This window comes from Heptranchias perlo, chromosome 25, assembly GCF_035084215.1.
Source record: "Heptranchias perlo isolate sHepPer1 chromosome 25, sHepPer1.hap1, whole genome shotgun sequence".
Taxonomy (NCBI): Eukaryota; Metazoa; Chordata; class Chondrichthyes; order Hexanchiformes; family Hexanchidae; genus Heptranchias; species Heptranchias perlo.
Window position 1 is genome coordinate 29713242 of NC_090349.1, and position 25283 is coordinate 29738524.

Genomic DNA, 25283 nt, shown 5'->3' on the forward strand with positions numbered 1-25283 from the left:
TCGATGATTTTTGAACCAGCGCAAAAGATCGCGGAAATACGATTTACATCTGACGTAAATTAAGCTTGATTTTCCACTATCGTTTATGCTGGTTCATGCGATCTTTTACGTTGGTTTGGGCAGATTGCATTGATAAAACCAGCACAATCTAGTGAAAACTCTACTCCTTTACATCCTATAAAAACAAAATACTGCAGATGTTGGAAATCTGGAACAAAAGCAGAAAATGCTGGAAACACTCAGCAGGTCAGCCAGCATCTGTAAAGCAAGGGAAAAAAAGTTAACATTTTAGGTACAGCCCTTCATCAGAACTGGACGATGGGTTATACCCAAAACATTAACTTTTTTTCCTTTCTTTACAGATGCTGCTTGACTTGCTGAGTACTTCCAGCATTTTCTGACTTTACATCCTACACTCCACTAGGACAGCAAGTATTTCATTTTTTAAATGATTCTGCATTCTTTTACTAAAATGAGAGTACCGATAGTTCATCTAATGGCCATATTAACCCTCAATTCCTTTTCTATGTCTACCGGTCAGCTGGAAGTTTTATTGAATCTTCATATTAAACAAGAACATAAGAAGTAGGAGCAGGAGTAGGCCATACAGCCCCTCGAGCCAGCTCCACCGTTCAATAAAATCATGGCTGATCTTCGGCCTCAACTCCACTTTCCCGCCCGATCCCCATATCCCTCGATTCCCTTAGTATCCAAATATCCATTGATCTCAGTCTTGAATATACTCAATGACTGTGCATCCACAGCCCTCTGGGGTAGAGAATGTCAAAGTTTCACAACACTCAGTGAAGAAATTTTTCCACATCTGACCCCTTATCTTGAGACTATAACCCCTAGTTCTAGACTCTCCAGCCAGGGGAAACATCCTCTCAGCATCTACCCTGTCAAGCCCTTTAAGAATTTTATACGTTTCAATGAGATCCCTCTCATTCTTCTAAGAGAGAATATAGGCCCATTCTACTCAATCTCTCCTCATAGGACAACCCTCTCAACCCAGGAATCAATATAGTGAACCTTCGTTGCACTCCTTCAAAAGGCAAGTATATCCTTCCTTAGTTAAGGAGACCAAAACTGTACACAGTACTCCAGATATTAATGACTAAAAATATGATGGGAGCTCAAGTTTAATATTCTATTTACCATTGGATTGGAGTCAGATATCAGGTCCTTCAGAGTGTCCAGAAATCCTTGATCTTCTACTAGTTGTGCATTGATATCATGTAGTTTGGCTACACAGACAGCAGCAGTCTTTCGTACATAGGGGTCTTCATCCTTTAGACATTTTCGCAGGGGCTCACACAGGTACTCAGTGATTTTATCTACACGGATACAGCCCATGGTCCTCACTGCCAGCGCTCTAATAAGTGGATTGGGATCTTCGCAGTCCTGAAATTTGAACAGGTAACCACAAACTTAATCACAGTTTTCAAAAGGAAAGAAACTGCATTAACACCAGTACCATATTTCTGTTCTGTTGTGCAGAACATGTGGCATTTTGGGATACAAGATGATTAGGAAGAGAATGAAAATACTTACATTTACACAATATGAATTTGAAAAAAGGAATATATTTATTGAACTCCCTTGATGGCCTGCAGCTTGCACCATTGGTCTTTAGCCACACAAACCCATAAAGTCCCAGATTCCCTGGTCTATGCTGAGTTAGCTGATCTAAGTGAGATAAGCAAAAGATAAAGTAACCAGGATTCCCACTGCCAGCTGCGATCCAACATCTGAAAGCATCCATGTAGTTACTGGGTGAGGAGAACATGAGGTCAGATGTTTAATTCATGCCTTATACATGACTGATCTCTGGCAAGTTACTTGAAGGTGCCTGGCACTGTGGTACAGTATCCATCATGACTCAATGCTTTCGGAAGGGAGCAGCAAGAAGAGAGAATCAGAAGGAAGTATGCTAGCTATCCCCTCCTTATCGAAAGGGCTATTTTCCCAACTCAATAATGACATGAACGTCAAGAATATCCAAGTCTTTACCCTTCTTCCTTAGTCGATGAATTATTGTGCTAGATTCAAGATGGTTGTCCAAAAATAGCATCAGTGAGTGGAAAGACCTCCAGTTTTAAAAGAAATCCAGTCTCGCTAGGATCATTATTAAGTGCCACAGGCAATTTTAAAAATGCACTCTAAGTAACTAATTCACTGAAATGCCAGAGGATCAAGATCTGTGAAGTAAATGATTATGCATAATCACAGTTTCCGCTTAAAAAGATATTAAAAACAAAGCACCAGGTACCTGTAGAACATTTAGAAAAAAATAAGATTGCATGGGCTCATTGGGCAATGAATTCATTAAGAATGTACTTTGAACACTGTTGCAATTTTCTGGGGTTCAAATTGCCGAACGAACTACTGAACCACTAACTCTTGTTTCAATATGACCTGTTACAGTTTTATAACACTGACACTTGTTAGTGTCTATATAATAGCCAAATGCAGAGAGCATGACTGACACTCAAAGTTAGTATGTAACTCAAAAGGTAAAAGTTTAACTGCAGGCTCAAGTTTTAAGGTAATAGGTCACTGTACAATGCAGGAAACTACTTTCTTCTAGCTTTTTCCAGTTTTTTGCCTGATCTTACTGTTCCTAACAAGACTGTATAATTTCCTAATATTCTGACCACTGAATAATTTTGGTAAATATGAAAGTGCTTGTGTCTCTCCAAAGGCTTATTCCTTTCATTCAAAACTTGGAAGTGTAGTAAACAGTGAGGAGGATAATAATAGACTTCAAGAGGACAGACAGGCTGGTGGAATTGGCAGACACATGGCAGATGAAATTTAATGCAGAGAAGTGCAAAGTGATACATTTTGGTAGGAAGAATGAGGCGAGGCAATATAAACTGAAGGGTACAATTCTAAAGGGGGTGCAGGAACAGAGACACCTGGGGGTATATGAGGACAAATTTTTGAAAGTGGCAGGATAGGTTGAGAAAGCAGTTAAAAAAGCATACGGGATCCTGGGCTTTATAAATAGAGGCACAGAGTACAAGAGCAAGGAAGTTACGTTGAACCTTTATAAAACACTGGTTTGGCTACAGCTGGAGTATTGTGTCCAATTCTGGACACTGCATTTTGGGAAGGATGTGAAGACCTTAGAAAGGGTGCAGAAAAGATTTACTTGAATGGTTCCAGGGACGAGGTACTTCAGTTAGGTGGAGATGCTGGGGTTGTTCGCCTTAGAGCAGAGACGGTTAAGAGGAGGTTTGATAGAAGTGTTCAAAATCATGAAGGGTTTAGATAAAGTAAATAAAGAGAAACTGTTCCCATTGGTGGAAGGGTCGAGAACCAGAGGACACAGATTTAAGGTGATTGGCAAAAGAACGAAAGGCGACATGAGGAAAAACTTTTTTTTTTTAAACACAGCGAGTAGTTATGATCTGGAATGCGCTGCCTGAAAGGGTGGTGGAAGCAGATCTAATTGTGGCTTTCAAAAAGGAATTGGATCAATACTTGAAGGGAAAAAATTTGCAGGGCTATGGGGAAAAGGATTAACTGGATTGCTCTTACAAAGAACCGGCATGGGCGCAATGGGCTGAATGGTCATCTTCTGTGCTGTAACCATTTTATGATCAATAGGATAAATTTTTCCAACATGTTGTGAACATTTTAATACATTGGTGATAGATGGATACATTACTGATATAATTTACTGCTTTAGAGACCTGGGGATTGGGTGATGGTCGGTTAATGGACTGTCCGTTTGCCTTTGGGATCTATATTCAAACATTACCCAGATTATTCTTCTCTGTTGCCTGAATTTAGTGAAGCTTTGTACATGGATCTGTTAGAAATTCTGAAACAATTTATCAAGATATATACCTTAACAAAAGTGTTGACAGCCATAATTGCCATATCAGGCTGACTCTTTGCATAGTTCATTAGATAGAGGTACACCAGCTTTTTCAGCTCCAGGTTGTCTGTCTGCATGCAGTTAACAACATCAGGAAAGAGGGCGCTATGGAGAATGAGACAAAATTAGACAAAAAGCTGTGTATTCAGTAATAAACCATCAATAATTGGAACTGAAATTATAGAAATTGACACATTTAAAATTGAACAATTTACATCTTTGCACTGTAACTGGAATCATGTGAATGCATCTCCAGAATGTACACCATAGAATTATTTGAGCAATACCTAAACATTGGAGATCAACAAGAGCACTTTAAAATAATTAGCATATTTTCAATTAACTTCATTTTTCAGAATTTGTTAGAGATGACGCTGAACTATGTCCAGATCCCAAATAGGAGTGAATTTTGATTCTGTTCCCTTCAATGCTGGTAAATTACACACAGGTGGTCATCAGTGAAAGGCTGTGTAGTAAGCTTGTGTATTCAACCATTTTTAAGACCACCAGGGTGCTTGGATTACACTGGTAGAATTTTCATACTAACCGTTAAAGAAAAAACACTGCTGCACAAGTCACAATCCATGTTTCTGGGTCTTAAAAACCTGTCTGAAAGTGCAAATTATGCATTTTATGTTACGATTTGCAGTTATAGATATTATGACTGCAATCTTTAATTCTCATTGGCAAGATTTTTTTAAGTTAATTATATTTATATACAGTAAAAGCTGTTTGCCACAAAAATCAAGTGGAGGAAGCCATATCTACATTTTCAAATGGATTCAAAAGAGCTCAATTTATACTTACAATTAGCATCAATGCTGAACACTAATAAAAATATTTGTAGCATTAGCAAATCAGCAGTGTCATTACAATACAATCAATTCCTGTTAATTCAAAACTGCCTAATTCAAATTATCCGTTAACTCAATTTTTGAGCACAAAATTCCCACTTTGCTGCATTGTTTACATTGCTAAATTCAAATGATTGGATAATTCAACTATTTTAAGTGCAAAATAGCTGAATTATCTGGAGTAAACTGTATGAACTTTACCAGTAATTTACTGTTGATAATGCAGCAAAATGTTATTTGAAGATTTTCAAATATGGTGGAGTAATGTGGGAGAGTTCTATTTCTCAAATCACCTAGTTGCCAAGTTCAGCACGACGACACAGGGCAGTGGTTCCCCATTTTGGAAGCAGATGAAGGCAAAAGTCATTCTGGACTGCTATTGTGTGCCTTCTAGAAGCCAGCACAGGAGTGTTCATCCATTTCCTTCATAAAGCTAAATACAGATAAGCTCATATGGTTCATTCTTGCATAGAAATCTACAATTCTGCCCAAACACAGCATCCAACTTGAATGATTGATGCCTTTCAAATGATTCCAGAGTTTTGCCTCCAATACCCTCCTGGAAGACCATTCCAGGTACTAATCATCCTTTATGTGGAAAAGTGCTTCTAGACATCAGGCCTGAGATTGCCTTTTACTAGTTCGTTTCTATGTCTGCTCATCCTACCCTAACTTGAAACATTAACCTTTTCTATGCCATTTAGTATCTTTAGTATCATGGTTCCTCTAATTTACCTTTCAAGGTCAAACAGTTTGAGTTTGTTTCAATCTGTCCTCACAACTCAGTTCTCTGACACTAGGGATTAATCTTCTCTTGAGCTGCTTCCAGGGCTTGGAGGTTTCCCTTGTACTTCAGAATTGAAGTTGGCACTCAAGGTGTAGCTTTACCAGATCACTATACATCAGCCCGACACTCTGACTTGTTCTACACTAATTTGGCAATATAATGCAGTATTCTGTTTGTTAACAGCTGCTCTGCAAAGTGTTTACTATCACCCCTAGATTTTGTTCAGAATTCTCCCTAGCCAGCTCAGCACTATTCATTGAGTATAATCCTCATTTCTCCTTCCAATCTATAAGACTGTGCATTTATTTGTACTGAATTTACCAGTGTCATTCCCACTTACAAATTTTGTCTAGATTCTTTATTGCTCCTTGGCTGCTTCATCAAACTCAACTGTCCTCCCAACTTAGTATCCTCTAGGCTGCATTCCACTGAATCTGTGTTGTATGCTCTTTATAGCCTCAATATCCTTCTTACAGTGTAGAGCCCAATACTGCTCACACTACCCTAAATGAGGTCTCGTTAAGGTATTATATAGGCTCATGATTACCTCTTGCTTTTTATATTTGAACCTCTTGAGACAAACCGAGAAGTCTATTAATTTTTTTTTAAAACAGCCTTATCAACCCGAGGTGCTGCCTTTAATGTTCTGTGAGCCTGTATCCCCAAGTCCCTCTGCTCTTCCACAGCACCAAGCCTACTTCCGTTTAGAGTATAATTACTGAAGCATTTTGGTAACAAAAAGTATCTCACGCTTACTGACACTGAATTCTACCTGCCACTTTTTTGCTGATTCAACAACTTCAAGGTTCACCTCCTCTCCAATGGTCTTCTCTTTAGTAAAGACCTATGCTAAGTACTTAATTAATACTTATGCTATTTTTTGCTCATCCTCTACAAATTGACAGTCCTCTCCTCTCAGGGATCCTGAGCAAACATGCAGGTGCAGCAAGCAGTTAGGAAGGCAAATGGTATGTTAGCCTTCATTGCAAGAGGATTTGAGTATAGGAGCAAGGATGTCTTACTGCAGTTATACAGGGCCTTGGTGAGACTACAGCTGGCGTAGTGTGCGCAGTTTTGGTCTCCTTACCCAAGAAAGGATATACTTGCCATAGAGGGAGTGCAGTGAAAGTTCACCAGACTGATCCCTGGGACGACAAGACTGTCATATGAGGAGAGATTGGGTCGACTCAGCCTGTATTCACTCGAGTTTAGAAGAATGAGAGGGGATCTCATTGAAACATATAAAATTCTGACAGGGCTAGACAGACTGGATGCAGGGAGGATGTTTCCCCTGGCTGGGGGTCTAGAATGAGGGGTCACAGTCTCAGAATACAGGGTAGGGCATTTAGGACTGAGATGAGGAGAAATTTCTTCACTCAGAGGGTGGTGAACCTGTGGAATTCTCTACCACAGGAGGCTGTGAAGGCCAAGTCACTGAATATATTTAAGAAGGAGATAGATAGATTTCTAGACACAAAAGGCATTAAGGGGTATGGGGAGAAAGCGGGAATATGGTATTGGGATAGAGGATCAGCATGATCATATTGAATGGCGGAGCATGCTCAAAGGACCGAATGGCCTGCTCCTATTTTCTATGTTTTATCCCACTTCACATTTTACTGCTATATATTTGTAAAATACCTTGCTGTTGCTTCTGTTGTTTTTTGAAAAATTTCTACATACTCCCTCTTAGCTTTCCTCATCCCACCCAATCTCTTCATATTTTCTCCTATTTCGCTTTAGGTTTTTTTCGCCCCCATTATTCTTATCATCCTCACAGACCCTTTCAATTTTAATCGGCTTCAAACCTCTTTATACATGGCACCCTAAAACTAATATAGTTTCCTTTTTTAAAAAAAAAATGGAATATACTTATTCTGTACCTCTGCAATCTCTATTAAAAATACCACACTGTTGTTCTACAGTCCTGTGTGCTAATTTCTCCTTCTATCTTACCTCAACTAGCTCGCTCCACATCTTTTTAAAATCTGTCCTAATTCAATCTAGTTCTAATTTTTATACTGACTTTCCTCCTTTCTAATTGGATTTTAAACCACATCATAAGGTGATCACTACTCCCAAGGTGCTCACCCACATTTAGCTCATGTACTTGATATATTTCATTATTCATAACCAGACCTAGCAACGTCTCCATCCTCATAGGCCTACTAACATACTGCTTGAGGAAGGAGTCCTATAGTCTTTTCCCTATTTATAACTAATCTACTTGATTTTATTTCTTTACTCATATCCCTTTTGCTAAATTGTTTTCTGCATGAATATCTATTTCTCTCTCCTCTATTAGCTGAACCTGGCTATTTTTATTTTCCTGACCCCCATTCCTAGTTCAAAAACCTAGTCACTTCCATATTTAACCGTTTTGCCAGTACATTAACGCCCTGCCTGTGCAGATGTAATCAGCCGAGATTTTCAGTAGTCACTAATACGAATCTCATATTGACTAAAGGTAACTAAAAAAAAATTCCACCATTATTCTGAAACACAAGTAGTTACATCAAATCTTTTGTACACAGCAGACGTTAGGTATATAGAACAGATTTAATAGAGGAACATTATGAAAAGAGACTATAGTCTCCATTTGTTTTGTTGCACAGCCAAACCAATTAAATGATACAGTTGACTAAAGCCATTCTTTTTATACATCTTCTCAATATTTTTGCTTTAATGCCAAGGGGCCACTGGTAAGTGCTCACACAACTGTCATTCATGCACATACAACACCAAAATACATTGAAACTTTTTTTTAAAATTTGCAACATATTTAATTTTAAAGAAGTGACATAGTTAGTATTACATCACCATAAAGACTATACTGCAAAATTGGAATGGGTATAATGCTTAGGCCAAGATAGATAAGAATTAGTTTTGAATGCTTCATATACATTATGCAGAAAATATTGAAAAGAACATTGAACAATGTCTTCCACATTTGCACAAACAATCTCTGTGAACCTACTGTCACTTTCTCCCACCAATTTCACAACAATGAATTACTAAAATTCACAAAATTGTATATACCTGACATCTTTCCCAACAGTCATTGAAGCAATCACTTTCTTCACTGCTTCTTTCTTCTTTTCCTTCTTGTCACTGTTGAGTTCTGCTTTGAGTTCAAAAATTTCTCCTACAGTTCAAAAAATCAGGGTAGAATTTAAGAACAGAAGATTTTACTATAACTATAGTGAAATGGTGCTTTGTGACTCTATCCATTTCCTAGAAATATGTACTTATAATTCCACATCGGAGATTTACAGAAATTCACCAGTGCATCACAGTAAGTAAAATATATTTAATGACTTCCAACATCAAATTAGGATGTCTGCTTGCTTCTATTCAGAGTGTAAGCCAAGAATTTTTTGTTTCAGTCTCAGAAAATTGACAATTTTTTTGTTACAATTCACCATTAAAAAGTCCACCTCTGCCTATCACTGACTACGATTCCTATTCCTCCATTTTCAATTACTAAGAGTTGGGTTTCCCATTACACAACTCAACCCAAGTTTTAAACTTTGTGAGAATATCAATACACCACTAAGAGGAAGCCTTACACTTGCATCTGCACCAACTTTAGTACTAATATTGCTGTGACTGTTACAACAGACACACATGAATGCCTCCCCTTGAATTCCACCTGGGCATTCAAGGGTAAGATTCAAGGGGTGCAGAATAAACATGTTCCTACAAAGAAAAAGGGTGAGGCTGCCAAATCTAGAGCCCCCTGGATGTCAAGGAGAGTACAGGGTAAGATAAGGCAGAAAAGGAAAGCTTATGTCAGACAATGAGAACACAATACCACAGAAAGCCTAGAGGAGTATAAAAAGTGCAGGGGTGAGATTAAAAAGGAAAATTAGGAAAGCAAAGAGAGGGCATGAAAAAATATTGGCATGTAAAATCAAGGAAAACACAAAGATGTTTTATAAATACATTAAGAGCAAGAGGATAACATAGGCAAGAGTAGAGCCTATTAGAGACCAAAAGGTTACCTATATGTGGAGGCGGAAGATGTTGGTAGGAATACTTTGCGTCTGTCTTCACAAAAGAGAGGGACAATGCAGACATTGTAGTTAAGGAGGAGAAGAGTGAAGTATTGGATGGGATAAACTTAGGAGAGGAAGTATTAAGGGGATCAGCATCTTTGAAAGTAGATAAATCACCAGGGCCGGATGAAATGTATCCCAGGCTGTTAAAAGAAGTAAGGGAGGAAATAGCAGAGGCTCTGACCATCATTTTCCAATCCTCACTGGATACAGGCATGGTGCCGGAAGATTGGAGGACTGCTAACGTTGTACCATTGTTTAAAAAAGCGAGGGATATACTGAGTAATTACAGGCCAGTCAGTCTAACCTCGGTGGTGGGTATATTACTGGAATCAATTCTGAGGGACAGGATAAACTGTCACTTAGAAAAGCACAAAGTAATCAAGGACAGTCAGCATGGATTTGTTAAGGGAAGGTTGTGCCTGACTAACTTGATTGAATTTTTTGAGGAGGTAACCAGGAGGGTCGATGAGGTAGTGCATTTGATGTAGTCTACATGGATTTTAGCAAGGCTTTTGACAAGGTCCCACATGGCAGACTGGTCAAAAAAGTACACGCCCATGGGATCCAAGGAAAAGTGGCAAGTTGGATCCAAAATTAGCTCTGTGGCAGGAAGCAAAGGATAATGATCGACGGATGTTTTTGTGACTGGAAGGCTGTTTCCAGTGGGGTTCCACAGGGCTCAGGACTAGATCCCTTGCTTTTTGTGATATATATTAATAATTTGGACTTCAATGTAGGGGCCATGATTAATAAGTATGCAGATGATACAAAAATTGGCCACATAGTTGAAAGTGAGGAGGAAAGCTGACGACTGCAGGAAGATATCAATGGACTGGTCAGGTGGGCAGAAAAATGTGAGGTAATGCATTTGGGGAGAGCAAACAAGGCAAGAGAGTACACATAAATGGGAGGATACTGAGAGGTATAGAGGAAGTGAGGGTCCTTGGAGTGCATGTCCACACATCCCTGAAGACAGCAGGCCAGGTAGATAAGGTGGTTAAAAAGGCATATGGAATATTTTCCTTTATTAGCCGAGGCATAGAATAAGAGAGCAGGGAGGTTATGCTGGAACTGTATAAAACATTGGTTAGGCCACAGCTTGAGTACAGTTCTAGTCACCACATTACAGGAAGGATGTAACTGTACTAGAGAAGGTACAGAGGAGATTTACAAGAATGTTGCCAGGACTGGAGAATTTTAGCTATGAGGAAAGATTGGATAGGCTGGGGTTGTTCTCTTTAGAACAGAGGAGGCTGACGGGTGACTTAATTGAGGTGTACAAAATTATGAGGGGCCTAGATAGAGTGGGTAGGAAGGACCCATTTCCCTTAGCAGAGCGGTCAATAACCAGGGGGCATAGATTTAAAGTAATTGGTAGAAGGATTAGAGGGGAGCTGAGGAAAAATTTTTTCACCCAGAGGGTAGGTAAGGGTCTGGTCCTCACTGCCTGAAAGGGTGGTACAGGCAGAAACTCTCAACTCATTTAAAAAGTATCTGGATATGCCACAACCTACAAAGCTATGGACCAAGTGCTGGAAAGTGGGATTAGGCTGGGTGGCTCATTTTCGGCCGGCGCGGACACGATGGGCCGAATGGCTGCCTTGCGTGTTGTAAATTTTCTATGATTCTATGAATCACTGGAATCCCAGAGCTGCAAGAACTAGGCCACTAGAATAGATGAAAACTTCAACTTTCTTATGCAGCAGGAGCAGATCATCCCAGCTAAACCTGGACACCCATTTATGTAATAATATCTCCAATTTTGCAATTATCAGAGAGTTGCCTTCTAATTAACCCAGAAACTGTTAGCAACCTTGTAGATCTGCTTGTTGAACAAGATACACGAGGCAGCACTGCAGTTTATTTAAATGTTCAATAATGAGGACTAGGTCCTTCATTTTTAAAGAAAAAAATCAAAACAAACTGCGAGAGAAAAATCAGTCTGATGTACACAGGAAAAGAAAAATCTCCAAATATGACATTACAGAGCAATTATAGCAGGTGTACTTTCAATAGGGGCAGGGGGCTTGTTTTGCCACATTTTGAATAAATATTGCAGGTTCCTTGACTCCATGGTTATCTCTTAAAGCAGCCAAGTATTTCCTAATCCTACAGGAATTACCCAAACTTGCCCTATCTGTAAAGGCCAAAAATTTAGTTGCAACTGATGTGTAATATTAATGATGAATTCCTGTCAGAGTAGCAGTACAGGCTCAGTTGCTGTATGCACATCCAAACCAATTAAATGATACAGCTGACTAAAGCCATTCTACATATACAGCTTAATATTTTTGCTTTAATGCCAAGGGGCCACTGGTAAGTATCTCTTCTTTTTCTCATTACTCTCAACCAATTGACCATACAACAACAACTTACATTTATATAAGCATCTTTAATGCAGAAAAATGCCCAAGGCGCTTCACTGAGGCATGACCAAAAAATGGAACCAAGACAAAGGAGGAGATATTAGGAGGAGTGACCAAAAGCTTGGTAAAATAGGTGGGCTTTAAGAAGGACCTTGAAGGAAGAGATATTTCAGGTGGGAATTCCAGACAGTGGGGCTTAGACGGCTGAAGGCACGGCTGCCAATGATGGTGTGAAGGTTACAAAAGGGTATTCAGAGGAACAAACTTCAGATTGGGGGGGGGTTGTAGGGTCAGAGGAGGTTACAGAGATATGGAGGAGGAAGGTGATGAAAAGATTTAAACACTAGGTTGAGAATTTTAACCTTGAGGTGTTGGGGGACCAGGAGCCAATGTCGGTCAACAAGAACAGGGTGAGCTGGACTTGGTGCAGGATAAGATACGAGTAGCAGAGTTTTGGATCAGCTGAAGTTTACAGAGGGTGAAGAATGGGAGGCCGCCAGAAGAGCATTGGAATAGTTGAGTCTGGAAGTGAAAAAGGCGAGGATGAGAGTTTCAACAGAAGATGGGCTGAGGCAGGGGTGGAGGCATAAGATGTTATGGAGGTGAAAGTAGGCAGTCTTTGTAATGGAGAGTATATGGAGTCCAAAGATCAGCTCGGAATCAAATATGACACCAAGATTGCGAACAGTCTGCTTCAACCTAAGACAATGGCCAAGGAGGGAGATAGAATCAGTGTCGAGGGCCGAAGACAATGGCTTCAGTCATTCCAAATTTAACTGGAGGAAATTGCAGCACAATTCTTAACGGAATGACTTTTCTTGTGCTGGTATTAGGTTTTGCGATTTTCACATTCAAAGCCCCAAATGAAATTTGTATGTTAAAGCATAGGATTGACAGGTTGACTGCTCTACAAATATTTGCAGGAACAATTTTTCCATCTTCCCCACCCCACTGTCCTTTCTTCTTAATTTTGGAACAAGGTGTCTAAGGCTACCAGCACGTCTTTATCCCCTTACACAATGAGGCTTGTCCTGGAGTGAACCCAGAAGTGATTCAATTCCAATATGATCTTTGAATGGACCAAAAGAAAGTTTACAAAATCTTAATGCTATGGCCGAAGTTTTCATCAGAATCATAGCACAAGTTTGCGACCAGGGCATATCTTTTGATTTGTCCCACTCAGATATTCATAACACGAATGTCAGAAACCTGTGTGTCCTTGGCTGACTGTGCATGGATGAGTTGACATCTACTGCAATACAAACATTACAGGCCTTGAACATACCAGTGCCTTTAGATAAATACAAATATAGCTAAAGGACGTGCGCTGGAGAAGGCATCAATGTCACTACAACCTTGTAACCAACTTACAGTAGACAAATCTCACACTTGGGGGAAAAATGCAATAACAGAACTGGAATTTGCAAACATAACAGCATTGAGTACACTATAGTTAAATCCAACAATCTAATTACAGTGTTAAAAGTTCAGTTCAAGTTTCACATTGTAAACTCATTTCTGTGCTCTTTAATATCCTACACAACTAATTATGGTGAGGACGTTCATTTTAAGTACATTAGGAAAAATTGCCACTGCATTGGAGCTCATGTCAAAACTACTTATTCAAAACACTTTCATCAAATTCTGCTCATTGTAATGGAGTACAAATAAAAGTTTCTATGGAAATATTTTAAATAAACACACCAAAATATCAGGGGGCAGGCACTTAACCTTTTAGTTATCTTAGCAAGTTTACTTGATTAGAACACTTACAATGTAAAATGTGGCACAAACAAGAGGAACTGGCATGCAGTAACCTTATCTCTATTGACCATACACTGAAAATCCAATGCTGTCACAGCAGCCTGTTTGAAACTTTAGATACATCTGTTCTAGCAATACTGCTGGATAAAGGAGGTGGAGAAAGACAATGTCAATCCATTAAAAATACATTTTATTATTTATATGTCATGTTATTTATACATCATATGTCATAAGTCAGAAGGTTGTGCGTTCAAGTCCCACTCCAGAAATTTGAGCATAAAAGCTAGGCTGACACTCCAGTGCAATACTAAGGGCGTGTTGCACTGTCTTTCAGAAATGACGTTAAGCTGAGGCCCCGTCCACCCTCTCAGGTGTATGTAAAAGATCCCATGGTACTATTTCAAAGAGCAGGGAACATCGCGGAATTGTGTGAACCCTTTGGCTGGATTTTTCCTTGTAGTATGATTTATATCTCATCCATCATCATTAAAAAAAGATTATCTGGTCATTATCTCATTGCTGTTTGTGGGAGCTTGCTGTGCACTAATTGGCTGCCGCACTTCCTACTTTACAACAGTGACTACACTTCAAAAAAGTACTTAATTGGCTTTAAAGCACTTTGGAATGTCCTGAGGACGTGAAAGATGCTATGTAAATGCATAGTCGCAAGACACAAGAATTAACATTAAACTCCACAATTTGTGTGTCAGAATAGAGGAATTTCTTTCATTTTACAAGTTTTCTTGACATGAAGATTTACAGTAATAACTCAATACAGCACATTATTTGAAACCCTACATTTTCAAAGACCATCCCTAGGTGGAGTGTTTCCATCTCATTTTAATATGTCAACTGATAAATTAAGGCATGGCTTTAAATTAAAACCTGTTTTTACATTCAAAAGTGACATTTGCAATCACTTGCAAGAGGACAACTGAACAGATCTTACATTGCCAAACATCACAAGAGCTAGAGGGGCTGTTGGAAGTATTCTGACTCATAAGAACTATTAGGACTGAATTTTTGGGTGAATGAGAGATTAGAGACATTCAGGTCCAAATACAATGCTTACTCAATTTTCCACTGAAGGTTTTCTTGGTCCCTTCAATGGGCAGATTGCAGAGGTTCTCATTGCTCACAATTAGGCTGTGTATTCCTACACTCTAGTGGAAAATTGCAGTGCCTGTAGGTTAAGGGCGGGTGGCCATGCTTTGGAAAATGACTGAGACCTTCATGCTCCCCCTCCAGCTTGTGCATTATAAAGTTTCAGGAAATACAGACCCATTTGTGAACAAGCAAAAGATCTTCATTATATGGTGCTGCACCTTGCACAACTTCGCAACATAAAATATTTCCCTCCACTTTCATTGAATAAGAATGACTATTTTAGTTTCTTCTGTTTTTTTTATATATCTATAGCAGAGTTCTCTTTTAACCTTTGTCACTGTGCACATTATCCCTTTTTCCTAAACTATTGTTGCCTTGTGATGTTTTTATATACAAAAAAGGTAAATAGTTACTTTAAAAAGTGATCGAGACAAAGATCCCTTCCTTTCAGTTTTGGCATAGTGTATTTTGTATGCAGAACACTGTTAAGCTACAAACGGAAATAAAGCTCCACCAGGAATGCTGTTACGTAAACTAATGTCGACATGAACATGAGCCTCAAAGCTAGATTTACATAAACAGGTAACTGTAAAAATAAATACAATTCCAAAAATCCTCCTTGGATGCAACACCAGATTCACATCATATGGATGACTGATTTCAGTTGTCAGTGTGGATTGGGCAGAAAATCTATCTTTCAGTGCAACAACTGACCTGTGACAGCAATTTTGTACTACCACAGCCACGTACAGAATTTTACACTGCCTAACTGTTCCACGCCTCAAATTGTCACAGTTAAGTGTCAGATCTCCACTTTTAAAATATTGGAACACTGTCCTATGATAACATACTCAGCGCCAGCTTATGCTCCCTTTATGGAGCAGTCTCATCTAGAAATCAATGTAAAACCACTCTTAAAAATGCATTTCAAAATCCCAACCACTGTTCTGATTAATAAGATCCAAAAATTTCCAAATCACTTTTGCATGCAGCATGCACATTAAAATCAATGAATAAATAAATAAAACATCTTATTCATAAAATGTCAAAAAGCAATTGAGCTGCAGCTGAATTCTGTATGGGTCTCACCTAGCATGTGTATTTAATTTCAAATTGCAGATACTACGCTTACTCAAAAAAAATGTAAACTATACTGCGTATGTTAAACAACAAATTCAAGATCAGGTGAAAGTCACTTGTAAGTGTGGTTAAAAAACAATGAACTTCTATATCAAGGTCAAGTCTCTATGGATTTGACTAACTGAAAAGAATTAAAATTTCTCAGAGGAAAATCTCAAGTTTACTGAAAATCCAATAAAACTATTAAACTGAGAGGGCAAGTTAGTGCTCCAATGTAAAATGTTTACTGAATGACCTAACTCAGTTCATATTCTTGAAAGGAAGGAGAGGGGGAATCAAGTTTAGTAACATCCCAAAATTAGGTTTTTGACACATTGTAACAAAGGAATTGCTAGACAAAAAAAGAACAAGGTCCATCTAGTTCACCTTCTACCATCCTGATAGTGGCATGATACAACAATAATGAAGTTGTTGACTAATCATGGCAATCAATCACTAATAATTAGTCTACAACAGACTGAGACACGAGGAGAGGAAAACCCACCAGCACTGGAAAGCTATTCCTCCCAAGAAAGCTACGCTTACCATATGTCATATCTCAAATGACATATACTGTATCCACAATGTTATTTTTTGAAAGAAATCTATCTAATTTGTATTTGAATTAATACTATCTGCTTCCACTGTCTACCTTGGGAGCCTGTTTAATAGATTTACCACTTGCTCACTGAAACAATGTTTCCACAGATTAGTTTTGAATTTACTCCCCTTCAAGAGCAGGTTGTGTCATCTGGTTCTACTGTTCTGGACAAGGTGAAACAGCTTGTCATGGTCTGCAATATCTAGTCCCTTTAGAATCCTAAAAGCAGCAATCATATCACCTCTCAACCTTCTCTTTTCCAGTGAGAACGTGCTCAATTTACATAATCGCTCCTCATAATCCAATCCATCCATCCCCTCAATCGGCTGTAATATCCTATTTGTACTGTGGCAACCAGAACTGTACAGAGTATTCTAAGTACCAACGATTACCTCACTATTTTGGATCAATATCGACCTTTTAATATATCCCAACATCTGATTTGCTTTACTCATCGCCACAAAGCATTGTTGATAGGTTGAATTTACTGTCAATCAGGACCCCAGATCTCGCTCATTTTCCATGTACATTATTTTCTTTTCATTTAAGTAATAGCCACTTCATGGATTTTGCATTCCTCTGCATTGAATTTAATCTGCCACCCATCTTGCCAATTCCCATATATATTCAAATCCTCCTGTAGCTTATCCTGTTCGGCTTTGGAGTCTGCCACCTTCATTAGCTTTATCATCTACCAGCCTTTCCAGAGGAACTGTATCAAAAGCCTTACTGAAATCTAAGTACACCACATCCACTGCCTTACACCCATCAAGCTCCTTTGTCACACCCTCAAAGAAAAGATGACATTTCTATATACAGGTAACTGAGCATTTCCTTTCTTTAAAAAGTACACATTTTCTTACAAAGATGGCAAATGTGATGCTCAACACTTATTTTAATGTTACAGTTTAGACAGATAAACATTTTACAAAGTACCTGCAAACACGCATGAACAGTAAGTATAATTTTAATGTAATCTCGGCCAACCAGTTCTATTGGCCTTAATTCGGAACCTTATACCTATCTATTTAAAGCATACCCAAAACACCTAGGTGTTTCCAAAATAATTCTACCATGCCAGTAACATCTGGGGATATACAGCAATTCAAAAAACTAAAGTCACCTTTGCATCAATACTTGAACTAGATAATATGCAAAAGCTTGGTTTGTACCCCCTTGAGTTCAGAAGGTTGAAATTTAAAATTAAAATTTAAAATCTTAAAATTAGAGCTGGGCCATTTAGGAGTGAAATCAGGAAGCACAATGGCATACAAACGGTAGTGGAAATCTGGAACACTCTCCCCCAAAAGGCTGTGGATGCCAGGTCAAATGAATTTTAAGACTGAGATCGATAGATTTTTGTTGAGTAGGGGTATCAAGGAATCTAGCAAAGGCAGGTAATTTTTAAAAAATTCATTCATGGAATGTGGGCATCACTGGCAAGGCCAGTATTTATTGCCCATCCCTAATAATGGAATTGAGATATAGATCAGCCATGATCTAATCAAATGACAGAACAGGCTCAAGGGGCTGAATGTTCCTATGTTCCTAAGATTGAACCACCAGGTGTGCATGTAGCAGGGATTTTACCATGCCAGGAACTGTGTTGGCACAAGATGGAGCCAACTCCTAAAACTTCCAATACATACACATTCTGTCATGAAGTTTTTTTCCCCCTTTTCAAGTGTAAAAATACTTGTACTTAATGAGAGAAACACTGCTCATCTGGGTTTTTTTTCTTGCAATGAGGAAAGGGACCAACTGGAATCTGAATATTCTGAATGAAGTGTGGGTACACCAGGGTAACATACTACTGCGATTGACTCATCAACCCGTGTTAAACCAACACCACTTTTTTTTAAAAAAAGTATTTCTTAAGTATTAAACAAGTTGCAAAGCTGTGTTAGTTTACTTGTGATTCATAATACTTTAACTATTTTATAGTTGTTACAATTTTAAAAAGTTGCTACCTTTCTTAGTTGTAGTAAAGTACTTAGAATCCGTCATGGTGATCCTGGGACAGGTTTCCTAAAAAGAAAAAAAAAGTCGTTGATTTTTCTGCTGAACCAGCAACACAGACATTCCAAACAGGAAAAACAAAGTTACTGATTAATCAGTTTTGACGTATAATGCCCCCATACCAAAACTAATCCTGCAAATGTACATCCTTTTAGCAGTTTACAGCAATTTCATCAAAAAATATGCATCAAATTTTTTTTAAATTCATTCATGGGATGCGGGCGTCGCTGGCAAAGCCAACATTTATTGCCCATCCCTAATTGCCCTCGAGAAGGTGGTGGTGAGCCACCTCCTTGAACTGCTGCAGTCCAAGTGGTGAAGGTTCTCCCACGGTTCTGTTAGAAAGGGAGTTCTAGGATTTTGACCCAGCGACTATGAAGGAACGGCGATATATTTCCAAGTCAGGATGGTGTGTGACTTGGAGGGGAACGTGCAGGTGGTGTTGTTCTTATGTGCCTGCTGCCCTTGTCCTTCTAGGTGGTAGAGGTCACGGCTTTGGGAGGTGCTGTCGAAGAAGCCCTGGCGAATTGCTGCAGTGCATCCTGTGGATGGCACACACTGCAGCAACAGTGCGCCAGTGGTGAAGGGAATGAATGTTTAGGGTGGTGGATGGGGTGCCAATCAAGCGGGTTGCTTTGTCCTGGATGGTGTCGAGCTTCTTGAGTGTTGTTGGAGCTGCACTCATCCAGGCAAGTGGAGAGTATTCCATCACACTCCTGACTTGTGGCTTGCAGATGGTGGAAAGGCTTTGGGGAGTAAGGAGGTGAGTCACTCGCCGCAGAATACCCAGCCTCTGACCTGCTCTTGTAGCCAGTCTTGTGGCTTGTCCAGTTAAATTTCTGGTCAATGGTGACCCCCAGGATGTTGTTGGTGGGGGATTCGGCGATGGTAATGCCGTTGAATGTCATGGGGAGGTGGTTAGACTCTCTCTTGTTGGAGATGGTCATTGCCTGGCACGAATGTTACTTGCCACTTATCAGCCCAAGCCTGGATGTTGTCCAGGTCTTGCTGCATGCGGGCATGGACTGCTTCATTATCTGAGGGGTTGCAAATGGAACTGAACACTGTGCAATCATCAGCGAACATCCCCATTTCTGACCTTATGATGGAGGGGAGGTCATTGATGAAGCAGCTGAAGATGGTTGGGCTTAGGACACTGCCTTGAGGAACTCCTGCAGCAATATCCTGGGGCTGAGATGATTGGCCTCCAACAACCACTACCATCTTCCTTTGTGCTAGGTATGACTCCAGCCACTGGAGAGTTTTCCCCCGATTCCCATTGACTTCAATTTTACTAGGGCTCCTTGGTGCCACACTCGGTCAAATGCTGCCTTGATGTCAAGGGCAGTCACTCTCACCTCACCTCTGGAATTCAGCTCTTTTGTCCATGTTTGGACCAAGGCTGGCATAATTGAAATGCTTTATTCCTTGATCCAGTAACTTAATTTTGAACATTAAAAATCTACACAATGCGTTTTGTTTAATTTGCTTGTAGACATCAATATTCATAAAGCAGCACTGACTTTTAATGTAATACAGTAAGAGTGAGGGGGAAGATCCAGTTGTCATGGTCCATATTGGAACCAATGACATAGGAAAGAACAGGGAGCAGGCCCTGCTGTGGGATTATGAGGAGTTAGGAACTAAATTTAAAAAAAAGGACCTCACAGATGGTAATTTCAGGATTACTACCCAAGCCACGTGCTAATTGGCATGGGAATAGACAGATCAGAAAGGTGCATGCGTGGCTGAAAGAGTGGTATGGGAAGGAAGGGGTTCATTTCATGGGACACTGGCACCAGTACTGGGACAGGAAGGAGCTGTACTGCTGGGCTAGGCTGCACCTGAATCAGAATGGCACCAAGGTACTAGCGGAAAGGATAAATAGGGATGTAGATAAGACTTTGAGCTAATAAGACAGGAGTGGAGGGTGGATCTGGTAGTCGTAATAGTAGCCTGAAGATAAAAGAAATAGGAGATGAGAGTAAAGGTCAGGCCAAGGAAAGGAATAAGAGTAGCATAAATAGTCAGGAAATAGATAAATTTATAGAACACAAGTATAAAATAACTTAAAAAGAGGCAAGATTAATAAATAAAAATTAAATTCCATGTATAGTAATGTACACAGCATCTGAAACAAAATGGGGGAACTGGAAGCAATAATTCGTCGAGAAGAGCCAAATGTAGTTGGGATAACTGAAAAATGGCTGCATAAAGAACAGGATTGGCAGTTAAATATTGCAGGATATAACGTATTTAGAAAGGATATGGAAGGAAGATGGGGAGATGGGGTAGTTGTACTAATTAGAGATAACAATGACAGTAGAAAAAAAGAACATAACTAACATTAAGATAGAAACAGAATCCACGTGGACTGAGATAAAGGAGAAGGAGGGATCGATCACGCTAGTAGGGGCATACTGCAGACCACCCAATAGTGGAAGGGAAGTGGAGGGAGAAATATGTAGGCAAATCTATGAAATGAGTAAACAAAAAAGAATAATCATGGGAGATTTCAACTACCCCCAAATAAACTGTCAAGAAGAGGTAGTGAAAGGGAAAAAGGGAGTGGAGTTTTCACAGTGTGTACAAGACTCCTTTCTTACCCAGTACACAAGAAACCCGAGTGAGGAATCACTGCTGGATCTAGTAATGGGAAATGAACTAGAGCAGATAAGAGAAGTAAGCATAGGGGAGCATCTAGGCAATAATGAGCAGAAAATAATAAGGTTTAAGATAATGATTGAGAGAAATATAAGACTAGACAAGACCAAAGCAATAAAGTGGAAAAAAAACTAATTATGAGATGACAATGATGGAACCAGAGAAGTTAAACTGGGAAAAAAAATTGACAGAGATAGAAGAGCAGTGGGATATTTTTAAAAAGGTGATCAAGAGAGTTCAGGAGTAGTATATTCTGCTAAAAAAAACAAGAATAAACTAGCCAATAATGAGACACCATAGATGAATAAAGGGATAAGGATGAAATTGAAATTAAAGGAAATGCACATAGTCAATAAAGGAGGATGACAAAAGAGAAAATGAAGGAAGTCAAAAAAATAAGGAAGGCAAAGAGGAATTACGAAATGAAATTATCCAAGAAGTAAAGTATTCTACGGACACATTAATAACAAAAGGAAAATTAAGATAGAGATAGGGCTACAAAGGGATGCACAAGATAAACTCACAGGTAACGTCAGTGAAATGGTAGAAATATTGAATAGTTACTTTGCCTCAGTTTTTACCACGGAGGCTAACAAGGTGGATATGGCATTAGAAGAGATGATCAAAAAGGATATTAAGATATTTTAGATAGGCGGGAGAAGATTAAAATCCTGGGTCTGGATAGATTGCATCCACGCATACTCAAAGAAGCTAAGGAAGAGATAGCAGAGGTACCAGTAATATAAATACATAAATTTAAAAATTCAACATAACAGGGAATAGTGCCAGAGGACTGGTAGACAGCCAACATTATCTCTATATTCAAAAAGGGAGATAGAACAAATCCAGGGAACTATAGACCAGTTAGCTTAATGTTGATGGTAGGAAAGATATTGGAATCTTTACTCAAAGATGTAATAGAAAAACCATCTAGAAACCGAAAATATAATAATGAATAGTCAGCATGGATTTCAAAAGGGACCATCATGCTTAACCAACCTTATTGAATTTTTTGAATTAACAGAAAGAATAGACAAGGGTAATGCAATGGGTGTAATATACATGGACTTTCAAAAGGCCTTTAATAAGGCACCGCAGAGTAGACTCATGACTAGGGTCAGGGCATGTGGAGTCAGGGGACAAGTAACAGAATGGACAGCAAACTAGCTATAAAACAGAAAGTAGGGGTTAAAGGTAGTTACTCAGACTGATGGAAGGTGTTCCAACGGGATAGGTGCTAGTACCACTGTTGTTCACCATTTACACAAACTATTTGGACTCGGAAATCGGAAGTACAATATCACCTGCTCCTTGGAAAAGAGTCTAAATGCAGTAGAGGCAAGGGATCTAGAGTACAGATTCACAAATTAAAAGTAGCAACGCAGGTTATCAAAGCCATTGAAAGGGCAAACAAAGCAATTGAGTCTATTTTTAGAAGAACAGAATTGAAAACCAGAAGTTATGTTAGACCTATATAGAACCTTGGTCAGAGCACACTTCAAGAGTGCTGTGCATAGTTCTGGTCTCCATTTTACAAAAAGGAGCACTGGAGTAAGTGCAAAAAAGATTTACAAGGATGTTACCAGAACTAAGAGGGTACAACTATCAGGAAAGACTCAACAGGCTGGTGCTCTTTTCTCTAGAAAAGAGAATACTGAGAGGTGACCTAATAGAGGTCTATAAAATTATGAAAGGGTTCACTAGGGTAGGCATATGGGGAAGTCCAAAACTAGGAGCCATAAATATAAGATACTAATAAATCCAATAAGGAATTCAGGAGAAGCTTCTTTACTCAGAGTGGTGAGAATGTGGAACACTATCACATGGAATGGTTGAAGTGAATAGCATAAATGCATTTAAGAGGAAGCTAGATAAGTACATGAGGGAGAAAGGGATAGAAGAATATGTTGATAGGGTAAGATGAAGTAAGGTAGGAGGAGGCTCACATGGAGCATAGACACCATCACAGACCCCAGCGTAGACCTGTTGGGCCAAATGGCCTGTTTCAGTGTTGTAAAATTCTATGTAATTAAACATTGCATTTCTATAGAATCATACAGCACAGAAGGGGGACACTCAGTCCATTGTGCCTGTGCCAGCTCTTTGAAACAGCTACCCAAATAGTCCCACTCCCCTGCTCTTTCCCCATAGTGGTGCAATTTGTTTGTATGGCACAAAGCACAAAATGCATGAATATTTTTTACTTTTCATTCACTCACCAAAAAGAGGGATTAAAGATATTAAAGTGGGACACAGCCAATTTCAGTGCTTTAACCAAGGATGAGATCTCAAGAATGCATAACAGATTAGCAACCATTTAAAGTTGGGGCATGTTTTGAAACTATTATAATAAAGATTGAGTTTTTTTTTAAAAGGCAGAACAATTAAAGCAAATTCAAAGACAAAAGAGAGGAGGGGTGTTGTTGCGCTACAGATACCAGTTGAATCTAATACCCAAGAGTCAAGTAGCAGACCAGAATTTTCTGGTCACTATTTGGCCAAGGAAAACGGAGCTCATCTCACGCATGTATGTGTATAACTCCATTTTCTCTTTGCCTGAATATCAGTTGAATGTCAATGATAATGGACCTTTGCCTATCAGCAGTTACCCCCACCCGTCACTCAGTCATGAACACACTCGACGATATTTGCCTTCATAACAGTGACTGTACTTCAAAGTCATTCGTTGTATGAAGAGCTTTCAGACGTTTCAAGAAAAATGCAAGTTTTTTCCCCCCCCCCCTCAAAGCGGGTCTCTCTCTGGTTTTAGTTATCAAAATCAGGGAGCTTTCAGGAGTGAGCTTTATAATCTATCAGAGGAGGAGAGAGGGGGGGGGGGAGGGGGTCCTGATCAATGACCATTTAAACGCACGGAATTGCGTTTAATTTTAGAGTAACACACTTGAAAAGAGAGGCTACATTTTATACTAAAACGAGCACGGCTTGTCAACTCTGTCTGGTGCAAAGGGGGGGGGGGGGGGCGGGTCTGAGTCTCTCCACCTGCTCGGGCAAAACTGAGCGCCCCTCGGCCGGGGTGAGGGGGTCCGTGCGGGGAGTGTCCGTCCGGGAGCACCAGGCCCGCGGTACCCGGCACGAAGCGGCTCGGGAGTCGCAGCTCCCGGTGGGTGCGAAGCCCCTCGGTCGGTGGGTCGGTCGGTCGGTGCAGCGACTCTAAACCTCGGGCCTCCCCGCCGCCGGGTAACAATCATCTGATCCCAACTTCCGGCTCCGGCCGCTTCCGCTTAAGAGAGGAGGAGGGGGGGGGGAAAAAACTTTAACGCCGGTCCGAGAGACCCTTAAATAAAGGCGGAGGCCACTCACCCCCCTTCAGTCGGTTTAAATGAGTCCAGGAGCGGGTGAATCGCTGGTCCAGAGGCCGCGCCGGATCGACTCCCTCTCCCCCACTCGCTCCAAGATGTCCGCCCGTCGCTAAGCTCTGCTGCGCTGTCACTGGCGAACCCGGAAGTAAATCGAGGTCACCTTCCGGCCAGCCCACCAGTCCTTGGCCCTTGTCCCCTCCACAAGGTGCAATGCAGGGTGCATGCACCAAGAGTCAATGGTTAGCAGAGATTATAGAGGGCAGTAAACCTGTTGCCACTCATTTCTGAATAACTACCCTCATGCTTTTACAAAAAAAAAACAGAACAAATTAAATCAAATTTGTGACAACCCAAGCTTCTGAGGCCAAAAGCAGACCTGGTCAATTTGGCTATGCATTGCCCTTCTCAGCATTGACTGAAGTCGACGCTCTTTTAAATGTTTTCCTCCAGTTGGTAGGCATATGCTTACAACAACTGAAAAAACAGGATTTCAACACCAAAATTATTTTAATTTACGTTATGCATTTCAGTTGATTGCAAGAATTTTAAGGAGTTCTTTCAAATTTGCTCTCTTTCCCCTTCCGAGGGCCATGACTCATGCTAGAGTACAGTTTCAGGGGCCTCAGCAGCTCTCCACAATCTCACCCAAGTGGCTATTCCTCCGTGTTTGAGTGGCATTGGGCAATCTAGCATCACGGCTGAGCACAATGCCTTCCTCTCTTAAAATATACG

At 39.9% G+C, this 25283-nt stretch overlaps 1 protein-coding gene across 5 annotated transcripts in view; it reads right to left on the reverse strand.

The window, feature by feature from the left end:
- The window catches only part of ap1b1 (adaptor related protein complex 1 subunit beta 1), an 87280-nt gene extending 62599 nt beyond the window's left edge, over positions 1–24681 (reverse strand). For 3 of the 5 annotated variants that reach the window (XM_068005908.1, XM_068005907.1, XM_068005911.1), the window contains exons 1-5: positions 24553–24681; positions 18519–18576; positions 8570–8675; positions 3859–3994; positions 1159–1404 (exon numbers count right to left, since the gene is read on the reverse strand). In XM_068005908.1, coding sequence (XP_067862009.1) covers positions 1159–1404; positions 3859–3994; positions 8570–8675; positions 18519–18555 — 525 coding nt within the window. In that variant the 5' untranslated portion in view covers positions 18556–18576; positions 24553–24681. Of the gene's footprint in view, positions 1–1158; positions 1405–2013; positions 2076–3858; positions 3995–4436; positions 4499–8569; positions 8676–18518; positions 18577–24552 lie in introns of those variants that run through there. The other 2 variants (XM_068005909.1, XM_068005910.1) reach the window with 2 other exon arrangements.
- Positions 24682–25283: the final 602 nt, after the last annotated feature.